General features: G+C 44.1%; 1 protein-coding gene across 1 annotated transcript in view; it reads right to left on the bottom strand.

The window, feature by feature from the left end:
* The window catches only part of galnt9 (polypeptide N-acetylgalactosaminyltransferase 9), a 52,867-nt gene that overhangs the window by 21,162 nt on the left and 18,953 nt on the right, over positions 1 to 12,752 (bottom strand). The window contains exons 4-6 of the mRNA XM_057033309.1: positions 10,111 to 10,285; positions 4,306 to 4,503; positions 43 to 160 (exon numbers count right to left, since the gene is read on the bottom strand). Of these exons, the coding sequence (XP_056889289.1) occupies positions 43 to 160; positions 4,306 to 4,503; positions 10,111 to 10,285 (491 nt within the window). The remainder of the gene's footprint in view (positions 1 to 42; positions 161 to 4,305; positions 4,504 to 10,110; positions 10,286 to 12,752) is intronic.

Below are 12,752 nucleotides of genomic sequence, written 5' to 3'. Positions count from 1 at the left end.
TTGTTTTTTTTTAAAGATAACGAGAATAATGAGCCGTCTTACCCGCATGCCCAGTTCAATGTTTTCGCCACCGTACACCTCCATGCCGGGGTCCAGAAGACCGATCTGGCCAAAGTATTCCCGATCAACCACAAAGGAGCAGCCAATCATGGCTGGGGTTCTGAATGAGGAGAGAGGGAAAACGTTTTTGAACATGATGTCATTGATGTTAATGATTCCCTCACCTTCAGCTGGATCTCTACCTCCCCAGTCACGGCTGGACACCAGAGACCAAGTTCTAACATCAGAGTAATTGTCTGAAGATTACTATCAGTGGTGCCAGTGGTACCGGTACCGCAGGGAATGGAGTCCAATTCATCAACATTAGTGACACACCAGACAAAGAATGGAGCTGTCATGTTGGACTAGCTTTTTTCTTTCTTTGAACAAAGGGAAGTGAATGAAGCCCACCTTTACTAAAAAGAACTGGGCTGCTTTTACTGGTGTCCCCTCAGGGCTGCTTTCACGACTATTATCCATTAGTTTTTAAGTGCTCTGGGACGAAGCTGCTGCAAAAGCCTTACATCCATGAAGAGTACCGTACTTTGTTATTCCTTTATTTATTTATTTCTTCTAAAGTGACCAATGGTTTTATTCTTGTCTCTTGAGTGAAACACACACACACACACAGACACGCTCCCCTTCTGCCCCTGTGAGTGTGTGTGTTTGTGTGTGTGTGTGTGTGTGTGTGTGTGTGTGTGTGCCAGCAGCAGCATTATTAATCACTGCCTCTGTATTAAAAGGGTGCATTGAGCCATAAAGTCTGGTGCCCAAAGAGAAGGGTGCCTTTAGGTTTAGACCCACATTAAACACAATCCGAGCTATTACCCGGACCATAACTGTGAAAAATATTCATCATTAGATGCATAAATGGCAAGTGCAAAGATGGATGTGATAACGGAACTTTCTGGAAAGTTCCCTCTTATAAAACAGTGGATAGTATGTGGAAATCATCACAACCATCGGATTTGATGTGAATGTAGGCCATGCAGTGGAAATAATGTAGAGTCCTCTTTTACACAGGATGCTTTCAAAAAAACAACCCATCATAAGCCAAAATTAGAGTAGCAGGTGTTCAGTCCCTGTTCTTATCCAGTGTTTGTATCGCCCACTGAAGACAAAACCTACTTCTGCTGTTAGACCTCGTTACTGTCTGCTCATCATTTCATGTTTTAATCCTCCTCACCATGGGAGAGTAGCTGTGTTTGCAGAAGGAAATGCAGGCAGAAAGACTGAAGCATTTGAGACGGAATAAGTCAGATACAGAAGCTACTGAACCTGGATAAAGGTTGACAAAAGTGCGAGACAAGGGATGCAATTAAAAACCTGCTGGTGTGGGTGAAGCCACGCGCAAGACTGATAACACAAAACAAGGCTGCTGCCTGCATTAACGGCTCATTAGCTGAAACATTCAGGTAAAGTGTCACCTGTAAGTGTTGATGATATCTCAAGATGGAGCAATGTATACGTTTGGCTCGGAGGAGCCATCGTTTGCCCAGTCTCAGCCCAGTCTCTGCCCAGTCTCTGCCCAGTCTCAGCCCAGTCTCTGCCCAGTCTCTGCCCAGTCTCAGCCCAGTCTCTGCCCAGTCTCAGCCCAGTCTCTGCCCAGTCTCTGCCCAGTCTCAGCCCAGTCTCTGCCCAGTCTCTGCCCAGTCTCTGCCCAGTTTCTGCCAAGTCTCAGCCCAGTCTCTGCCCAGTCTCTGCCCAGTCTCTGCCCAGTCTCAGCCCAGTCTCTGCCCAGTCTCTGCCCAGTCTCTGCCCAGTCTCAGCCCAGTCTCAGCCCAGTCTCAGCCCAGTCTCTGCCCAGTCTCTGCCCAGTCTCAGCCCAGTCTCTGCCCAGTCTCTGCCCAGTTTCAGCTCATCCTTTCTCCTCTCCTGATGAGTGACCTGCCTGACTGCACACGGCGAACTCTGAAGTTTTCTTTGAGTGCTCCTTTTAGAACGCGTTCACGACTTTATCAACTCTGGCAGTTTGCACCGTCTGAAACCGCCGCTCGCAGTCAATTCGGGGAAAGCTGTGAACAGGGCGGGGGCACGTATTCAGCCATGTTTAACTGTTCCTGCTCACTTCTGTGAGCAGGGTGATCAAATTTGGAACAGTTGTCCATGAAAATAAATCCCCAACCATCAGCAATCAGCTAAAGCCAATTAAGTGAGTAATTAGAGCCAGCTGTTTCCTCATAAATGACATTATTTATGGCCGCTTTTATTTGCCAAATGTTCACAAATTGCAATGCCGAGCTTCAAATAACAATTTACTGCTGTTGTCGGGGGGAGAAATAGTTTTAATCTTTGACTCAAATGAACCCAAATAACACAAAAAAGTTCAAGCAGAAGCAAAATTGCCAACAACTGTTGTGTCTCCGACAAACCTAACCTGTTCTTTCTGTACAATAGAGGTCGATGCTCTAATTTCAGCTGGTGTTAACGCTCATCTTTAGAGCACATACGGTGGCCTGGAGGGCTCAGCTGTTACATCATGCAATCTGGCCCGAGGGGCTTTTATTAAGGACACACTGGTGCTAAAACTGCTTTTTGACCCTTTCATATATATTGTATTTTATTATCGGTACATTTTTTAAAGCAAGTTTTAAAGCTCTTAAATGGTCCATTAAAGGGAACTCTTACTCATGTCATTTTTCTCATATTTATCGGCTTAAATGACTTAAGCCATAAAGTCACTATTCTCCGTACTCTTGGTCCTGTTCATTCGTCTGCTGTTGAACGTGTCCTCACAGCCGGGAAAAGGCTCTGCGGGGCTTCTGGCGTTGATGGGCAGGAACCTCGAGGAAACGTCACGTCAGTGATTTCCAATAGAGAACCCGGCAGATGACACACTTCAGCGGGGCCTTGAGGGAATCTGTCTGTGTCAACAGGAAAGACAAACCAGCCCTGCCGTGTCTCACGCTGGTTGCTATATTTATCCTATAGGTCAACTCCTGCCTTTAACGCTCAGGATATTGATCCAGTGTTTAGGTCCAGGTTTGACAACTGGCATCAAGGGGTTTGTGGAAACCACATAGTACTAAAAGCACTCCTGCCTTTGCCTGAACCCGAGATTAGCCTCAGGGTCTGCAGCATATAGGTCATTAGATTAGGTCATAAGATTTTGCTCATATATTCTTTTTCCTGCATGTCCATAAAGCTTGGATTTCTGATTGAATCGCTGACCTGACCTGACTGACGCGAGCAAAATGAAATGTAACCTGCTATATTTGCGGAATTTCTGTCTATGTGTGTGATTATCTTCCAGTAAGCCTCCTCATAAAAGACACTTCTCACAAGGACGTGTGCATAAAGGAAACATTTCTGCCCGACATTTTAGAGCAGTAAGACAACACTGGCAAACATTTTCAATCTGGCATCGCTGTGAAGATGAAAGAGAGCAAACAGAATAACGGATCCACTTTATGTGCCTTTGGCTCGACCTTGTCGACGCTTGGCTTTTTTACAAGGAACCATAACTACAACTTCCCTCATGTAAAGCTGTTTTATAAGATGTGCAAGCAGTATTATAAGTATAGTTAAAGGTGTATGGGATGGTTTTTAATGCTGTTACACTTCCTATCATGCATCACTGTGCAACATTCTTTAGGTTTAATATAGTACATTGCTCTAAATAAATTATACTGTCAGAGTTAGTGACCTGTAACTGTCACCATGCAAATATTGTCTTACCAGAAGGTCTGTTTCCTGTAATTTTACCTGATATTGTTGAAATATTGTCGAAATGATATAATTCCACAGCAACATCGCAAAGACAGGTGAAAGGTCACATTATTAGGCCCACTCCACCTTGAAATGCTGTTGCCCATCAGGGCCACGCTGACGCTAACTGGAATATAAGACTAATTCCAGGTTGCACAAGTCTCCTTTGACCTTTGTCAGTCAGTTAAAGCCCAGCAGGCTTCACCCTGAACAAGCATAATCAATTCCCCGATTATACAGAAATGCGATACGAGCGGTGCCGTCTTCCAATCAGCAGCAGCATAATGAAATAGTCGGCTCATATTCAGCACACAATTACTCTAATGACAGTGCATGGCCGTGGCCTCGTGATCCTCCATCAAAATGAAGATATTCATCATGCTAATTGGACAGCTACCTGGAGGATGACGTTATTTGTGTGTTTGTACAGCATGTGGGGGCTCAACAGCAGTTGGGGTTGATGGTTCCACACATGAATAAGTCATGCCTCAGGGCTATCCATATTTCATCAAAGCTACTCATCTATAATAGAGGCTGCTCACCAGCCAGGGCCCTCACCTGATAGGGGCCGTCTCATCACCCTTGTCCAGCCACTCCTGCGGGGGGATGATGTACATGCACCACAGTCCCCAGTTGTACCCATGGGCAGCGTTGGCATACTGCTGCACTTCAAATGTGTTGTACTTGATGTTGTCGATGGCGGGCAGGATGATGCGGGTGTGATCCTCCTTCATCCGAGTCAGAATGGGGTCAGCCCTTAAAGAAGGCGGGAAGCAGAAGCCAAGAGCAAACATTAAGAATCACATATTGCATAAGAAAAAAAAGAATGAATGAAAGCCTTTTGCGCCACGTCAGTGGGAAATTTAATGTTTTGGCTTCAAAATCCACCAAAATATATTTTAAACATATTGAGGAGATTCTTTTTACAGTGTTTTCTGCTCCATGAATGATGCTGGGAGCAGCTGCAGCTGGCTGCTGATGTTGTCTTTGCATTCCTTCCAGCACTTTACGCGAGTTTGCAGTCTGTCAAATCAGCATTCAGGACGATTCACTCCACTGTTTACAATATAAAGGCCTTGGAAAATGAATTTTCTGCGGAACAACAAATACTATCACAACCCATTTTATATCTTCTGAAAATGAAATGTCAGAATGTGACACTTATCCCAGTGGGAAACTTGATAAGAGGTGAAACCAGATAAAGCAAAACACATCAGGTGAAAAGTGAGGCGCAGGAAAATATACATTCTTTTTCACCTCTCTGCATGAGGAAAAAAGGCTAATATGGGGAAAAAGGCCAAACCCTGTGCTGCTCCTTCTTATCTCAGTCTTAGTTTTGCAGCCTTCAGGTGAAACTCATCATCTTAGAGCAGCACATAGAGAGCAGGGGCCATATTATTAAGCATATATAAGGCACCACCTGAAAGGTAATATTTTAGTCTTCAGAGGCGCTGGTTATTTTAAGAGCTACGGCTATAGAATAAACTGTTTAAAAGACCCATAATTCACTGAAACAATCTCCAGAAGCAGCTCGTTGTTTATAAAGACTGATCATATAGTTCAGGTCCTTAAAACTAAGTTAGACCAGGATACATTTACATTTTCAGCCTCCTCTCCCACTTAAAGTCTGGGCTAGGGGCAGCCTGGTCCTGAGATCCACGCGGTTCAGAAGACCCAGAAACGCTGCTGGCTTCGACAGCATAATCCTCTCACGCAGGGAGAATATCTCCCCCATAACTTCAAAGTGGGCTCAGTTCCTCACGCGCTACACTTCTAAAGATCGGATGCAATTATAAATCAATAAATGTAGTATGCTCATATATGCTCCCACACGATCCCACTTCCTTCCCGCCCACTGAATTTTTTCTTTTTCTCTTCCTGCCTGACCTTGACTCTAATTCTCCTCTACCATCTCCTTCAGTGGAAAAAGACAAACTCATTTATCTGTCAACAGCAAAATTGCTGCTTATCACATTAAGTTGGAGACCTGAAAGAACTGAGAGGAGGAATTCCAAACTAATTATATGCTGTGCGTCTCCGTCCCCTTTAATAGCATGGTAGATGTTGGATTTTAAATGTATGTGACAAGGAGGTCATTGTAAAAGCAGGACTTGTATCACATGATCAAAGATAGGCTAACTCCGCTGTACCGTCTGTGCTTTTGAAGCTGTAATTAACTTTGGTTCAGACGTTGTTGGTTAGCAGCCGAGATGTCCGCCTGACAGCTGACACCAGTTTACTCGCAGGCTCGGATCACAGGCAGCAGAGCTCGGCTCGGCTCAGCTCGGCTCAGCAGGGTTGGATACTGGACAGGAACACTAGCTGGACACGATATGATACAATTTACAATAGTGTAGTTTCTGTTGCAGGGATAATAAAAATGTTATGGTGTAGCAAGGATGTACAATTGGAACATGGAGGCTAGTGTAGCTGTATTTTATAGAAACTGGGTTCTTAATGGTGTAATCAATGACCAACCCTGAGTTCATGCTAACTAACTGTTAGCATGCAAGCTAGTGTCAATGAATTTACTTTGAGATGAAATAAATGTGGTGTCTTCATCTCGGCCTTTCGAACTAGAACCATAGTGGATCATCCACCTGCATGTTTTATACTTGCAGTCAAATGTCAAGTTGGAAGACGACCGCTAACTCGTGTGACTGGGGTTCTATGGCACAAAATGGCCGACTAGTGCAGACTGGTCCGTGCTTTGCCAGTGGATCCGTGCTTTATCCCTCATCTGTGACCATGAGCTTGGGATAGTAACCGAAACACTTCAGCTGCAAATACAAGTGGATACTTTGGACTCAGTAAGTGAAGTCAGACTTTGGTTCGGTGGTCTGAAATATGCTGCTGAGTGACATTAAAGGGAGTTTGAGGGATCTATACCAGTTGTCATGGATGGATGCTGTCAGTGAATGCCTGGAATTTGAGTTTGTATATATTTTTTGTTGTGGATGGTACAATAGTTCATTCTAGTCAAATTTTGCTCTAAATGAATCACACCAGTGTAAAATATGCACCAGTTTTTGTCTGTGTAACTCCAAAAACAGCAGATCTGGGATCATCAGTCTCATCTGCCATTTGGCAGATGAACCTCCATCATTCCTCCTTCTGCATCAGCCATTTTTCATAAGCATAAAACAAGGGATATTTATCCACATCAGCCCTCCATGTGTTTCAGAGATTCATATCTATCTATATGCATGTGATATAGTCTGGTTTGTGTCTTTAAGAAGAATATAAGCCTACAGAGCCTCGAGCTATTTTTAAGCACATTAAATCTCTTAAACGCAGGACCGCAGTTACTGGCTGTTATTCAACAGAAAGGCCTATATTAATATTGCTGAATATCTCGCATGGTATGAAAATTGCAGAATCTTAAAAGAGAAGGGGAATGTATCCATGCAAAATCGGAATTTATAGGAAACTGATGCCGGGGCTTTTTGAAATTAAATACAGATGCAAGAAGGAGAAATATAGGTCCTGGAGATGCAAAGGTTGATCCAGCACTTTTTAAATGCATTCGATTTGGATGTGGAGGATGTAAAGGTGGCTTAAATATCTGTATTTCTGGATGTTGGGTTTTTGAAAAAGCTGTTCTGTCATCTCCCAACAGCTATAAACACAAAAGCCAACAAAGCGAGTGAGGAATTATGTATTTAACAGAAGAAATGTTTCCTCGGGCGTCTGGCTTTTTAAAAGAAACGTTAAATCGAATACGATGCCACTACACCTGTGCAGCACTGGAAAAATAGAACGGCCTCTGATACAGAAGAGATGTTCAAATGGAGGTTTCAGAAATGCCGAAAGAGAACATCGACGTGGCGTGTCCCTCTTCACACTTTCACCAATTTCATTATCTTACCGGGAAAAATAATCAAATGAAGAAAATCGCTTGCCGACAAACCATCAGGCTAGTCAAAGGTAATCGCATCATTGCTTTCAAAAGCACGTGTTTTATTATCACCTCTGCACAGTGACATCCCATCTCCAGCACGCCCTCAGCGGGGAGTGGCTGCTACGCACTTCTAATCATGAATCGTTAATACCTGAGATAGCAACTGGGCAGGGGCTCCAGAAACCACATAAATATCAATTTCTCCGCACCTCCTCTCTGCAGCTGCACAGCTGCATACGGCACGGCTTAATTACAGCTCTTATCCGTTTCCCGTCGTTAATCTCGGCGGAGGGAAACCGGCTCTGCACTCCGCCAGAGACGGATGGTTAAAGAGAGTGACTAGAGGTGGATTGTGGACATTTAGCAAATGCAAAGCCACATTACTGACAAGCTACAATGTCATGTTGTTGTATTAAAGCAGCGCAAAGCTGCAAAAATTGCATTCCATCACTCCTCAGGTGCAAATTGCCTGGTTCTCATAAACCAGCATATTGTGAGGAAGTCGGAAGCAGCTGTCGGGAGTGAGCTATGCAGTATGACGCAATTATGTTTGCCTTAATAACAACGGCAACACATTTGAGCTGCGAATGTACAGCACCTCCCTGGGGGGGGGGGTGCCAATGAATCAGGCGCTGCAGCTGTGAGTTGGCAGCTTTGTCTGTGGCTCAGGCGGCGTGTGCAAGGTCACAGAGGCAGATTCACCACAACATCTAGAGCCATCCATCTCACTTATGACTGTATACGCTATAGTGAGTAATCATATTATGATAAATCGCCGTCCACCCTTGTTGTTACAGATAAATTGTGTAGGTGCCACAAGTAAATCCGTCTGAATAAGGGAGCAGCGCTGCACTGTGAACTGTGGGTAATATCGCACCAACGCAAGCCTCAGGTGGTGTCAAAATGCACATCTCCTCGCATTCCTTCAGCCGGCATCCACTGAAGGAAACAGAAAATGAAAAAGAACACAAAATCAAAGAGACCCTGCTGCACCTTTCATCATCGCCTGCAAATAAAACCGTTACGCAAATCTGAAGCGGCAAAACAACGACAGCAGAAATGAAGGAAGCGTGTTATCAAAGCGGGATGGTGACGCCTGCGTGGGTGGAAGGTGTCATCTGGGGAGCGTTGCGAGGATGAGACGTGTGAGACTCACACGATGGCATCAAAGTGAACGAGTGGGATAACACCAGAAAGTGACAAGGAAGCAAGCACATATGGAAGAGGAAGGGTTACGCGGCGGCACGAAAGGTGCACATATTTCGGAGCAAAGACAGATGGCGAAACAGATGATGGAGGCGCTGGTTTAAGCGGTTATTATCAGCGGTGCACCAAGAATGATGCAACTTTCGGCACCGTGCGCTGGTTGAGCCTGAGGACCCGAATCTGCCAACATCTGTAAGTTAAAAAGGGTGGCGGATACATCACAGGACTCTTGTTCTGATGTCACAGATTTAAGATGGCGTCAACATGTGAGTGAAGCATCTGCAGCCCCCGTTTGGGCTTTTATGCAGTGAATGGGGGCTGCGTCCGTATCGACTCCTCTCCGCTGCCATTCAAAAGGCTTAAATAAAGTCCAAAAGCAGCAGAAGTGTCACTGTGAGATCAAACACCAACCCTGTGAGGAAACATGAGCCCAAACTGACGGATCTACACAACGTATCACACAGTCTTTTACAGCAGAGATGTCATTTAAAGTTCAAAAAAAGTTCAAAAAAAGAGTGAGGCAGCAGCAGTTAAACACTTCAGTGTATTTGAAAGTAAGTAAAAAAGGATTAATAATAACAACAACAAGAAGAATACTCCTACTACTCATAATAATAATAACAATAATAATAAGAACAACAACAACAACAATAATATAAAGCGGGACTGAAATTCTCCTCCATCTCTCCACAGAGACGTCAGCAGGGAACAAAAGCTTCGCCTCCTCTTCAAACATTGACGGCGTGACAGCCTCAAATGAGGTGCCAATTACATCTATTCCAGATGATTTGCTCGTTGGTAAACTTGAGCAGCGGGCCAGGCAGACATTGGACTGAGACCCCCAGATGTAATTTCCTATTGCAAGCCAAGCCTCAAGCCTGTGGCTGAAATAACAAAAAATACGCAACGTTTGTGCTCCCTCCGCTGACAGTGTTCCTGTCTCTCATATCTTACCTTTGTGTTTAGTCTTATTAGCTCTAACCATAGTCTATTACTCACAGTTTAAAAAGAGGTCCAAGAGAAAATGTGCTTATTCAAGAAGTGAACGCTTCCCAATAATGAGGGTCACGCTGCTGAAAGTGCTGCCTCAGTCCATTGGCCCAGCATCAAAAATGCTTCAGGTGGATTCTGCTGAATATTTCAAAGATAATAAGTGTACATAACATCCCTGTGAAGTGAACAAACCACAGAGGCAAAGGTGAGAGAGGGCAGAGGACCAGCCGGGACCTCGCCGTGTCCAACACGACCTTTCTTACCAGCCCGTGTTGAACTCGACGTGAGCGTCAAAGAAGCCCACGACGGGCGCCGTGGCGGCGTTCCAGCCGTGTATTCTGGCTCTGATCAGACCCTCCCGCTTGCTGTTCCTCACAATCTTCACCAGGCCCGGGTAGCGCTTGTTGACATACTGATCCAAGTTAAATTTCAGTTCCACTGAAAGAGAGCAGATTACAGAGGAGATGGTTTCACTCTACATGCGCAGGAGATAAACACCACGCCGGACTCTCGTGGTCCGAGCTGTAATATTTCCACCGCAGGAACTTGGAAATGTTTGGAGAATTTGGGTTTAAATTACATTTGGGGCCTTTAGGGATTATTGTACCCCAAAACAATTCTCTGCTCTAGTAGTTAGGCTACTTTCAAATATTACATTTCTGATTGGATGACTCCAACATATACTTTATTCCACAGCCAGCAAGGATACATCAGATGGGCCATGAATGTGTCTTCGAACCATTTTCCATGTAATCTTACAACAACGACCTGCAGGGGTTTCAGCTTCTGCCCCGAGATGGTGGATTCGGTCACGGTGCACTTTCATTAAATAGCAAATTCATTTGGAGAAACTGGAGGAGCTGGTGGGAATTATTGGAAAGCTGCTGAAAATACAGCAAGATGGTTCCCAACATCTTTCCATCACTTGATAAATGTAAATAATAAGCTCAAATAATGCTAAAAATATCTAGTGAAGTTACAAATGAGGACATATCGGAATTGCTGATCTCTAACGACATTTCAGACAATGAGAAACTGAATCATCTAAGCAGACACTCTCACCCTCCTCGACAGCTTCCCCATGAATGACATTAATTATCTTCTTTGAATTTGCCTCCAGTAACCTCGATCTTTTCCGAGGGAAATCATGACTGCTGGAGTTAAGACAAGCATTAAATATGGAGAACAGTTCTTACATTTATGCAGAAATGGGTTTTGATCTTTGGCAGCTGCTTGTGATTCATTATAAAAGACCATTAAATCAAGAATATCAGTGTTTATTTAATTAGCTGATGTTTAAAGCTAGATTACAGGTTGTTGTGGAGGCTGACCTAGATTCAGCTTGGACATTTCCGTGCTTTTGCGGCGCCCCGAGCGCCGTCCATACCTGGCGTTCCGTCTTTATGGATGACATTTTAGGGAATGACAGCTTAATCCTCCGTATGTGTGAGGAGAAGGAGGGAATGTCATAAGCCTCTAACCTTTCTTTCTTTCTTTCTTTCTTTCTTTCTTTCTTTCTTAGGCTGCTGCAGCAAAAGGATGAATTTGGCAGCAGTGACCCTTGAGTCAACCGTTATTAGCATCCCACATTGAATTACAACGATCGCTGAGTCATGAAAAGGGGTATCTATCATTCACTGTATGGATTTCTTGTTTTGCAGTGCTTCATTTTCCTCATGAGATCAACGTGGCGACTGTTGAAGCAATATCAGCTGTAGCTGTGTGAAATGTGTGTGTTCGTTCTCACTAAGAAGTTTGACAAGTAGAATCCTTCACAGTACATGAGATTATCTATATATGCCGTGTTGTGATTGCAAGAAATGGATAAAGGGTTTCCGGGAGTCTTGTCAGGAGAGTAACACAAATGAAATCAATCAGATTTGCATGGAGGACAGAGCTAGTGCCTCCTGTCAGTGCTCGCTCTTTGGGTTGGTTCTGTCAGCACCGCTGAAGGTTGTGATGGGTCCCCTTGATCAGCCTTCACCCTGCAGCTAAAATATGATTAAAGCCATGAACGTAAGGATAATCAGGGACGGCTGGGAGGGAGAGACGCTGGTTAATCAGACACTGGATTTTTATTCATGGGAGGAGACTTATGAGGAAAACAGGGCGCAGTGTTGCACCATCGACCACACTGCTCAAGAGGAGCCCTGCATCAGACGCCGTGACGCAAGATCTTATTAAAGAACAGATAATACAGGTTTTATTCATTTCTTTACTCCAAGAACCGCATCTAATGGGAGATTTATGGACCATCTGAGACACCGATCCAGAAACAAACCTGAAATCAATGGTTGCGATCGATCCCAGACAGGCCAGGACCGGGATAAGCCGATTTACCACAAGTGCTCTTTGAATATTCCAAAAAGTTCTGTTCAGCTTGGTGGAGGCGCTTTATTAAACCCCGGTGTAACCCAGAAATGTGGTGGTTGTTTGCTTCCCAGTCGTCATGGCAACATGGAGGTCGCTTAGGCATTCTTTTTTCCATTTTCATATGAATTTGTTATATTTGTTTTCTGAGGAAAATGTATTCAAAATCCATCCATCCTCCCCCTGATCTCACAACTGTCACACCTGCCCTGTTTAGAATTCTGCTCGACAGAACGTTGGATTTTTCGCTGGCTCATAAATTATGAAAACATCAGAAATAGACTCACTAACCTGAATTCAATTCTTTTTTTCCTCCCTCTCTCTCCTTCCTCGCCAATGCTGTTCATTTATTCAGATGATATTTTATATGGTGGTGTTTTCTCAGATGATCAAAGACAGTATCGACTACCAGCTCCTCAGTCACATTTAAGGCAGAGAAAGGAAGTTATAAATAAAACAAAGAAACAAAATAGAATCTTAAGCCTGCCATCAGATGATTCCCTCACATGAGTCTGGTCCTGCTTAAGGTTTCCTC

This window comes from Takifugu flavidus, chromosome 5 (assembly GCF_003711565.1).
Source record: "Takifugu flavidus isolate HTHZ2018 chromosome 5, ASM371156v2, whole genome shotgun sequence".
In the NCBI taxonomy this organism is placed as follows: domain Eukaryota; kingdom Metazoa; phylum Chordata; class Actinopteri; order Tetraodontiformes; family Tetraodontidae; genus Takifugu; species Takifugu flavidus.
Note: the sequence above shows the minus strand (reverse complement) of the source record. Positions and strands in the feature narration are given on the sequence as shown.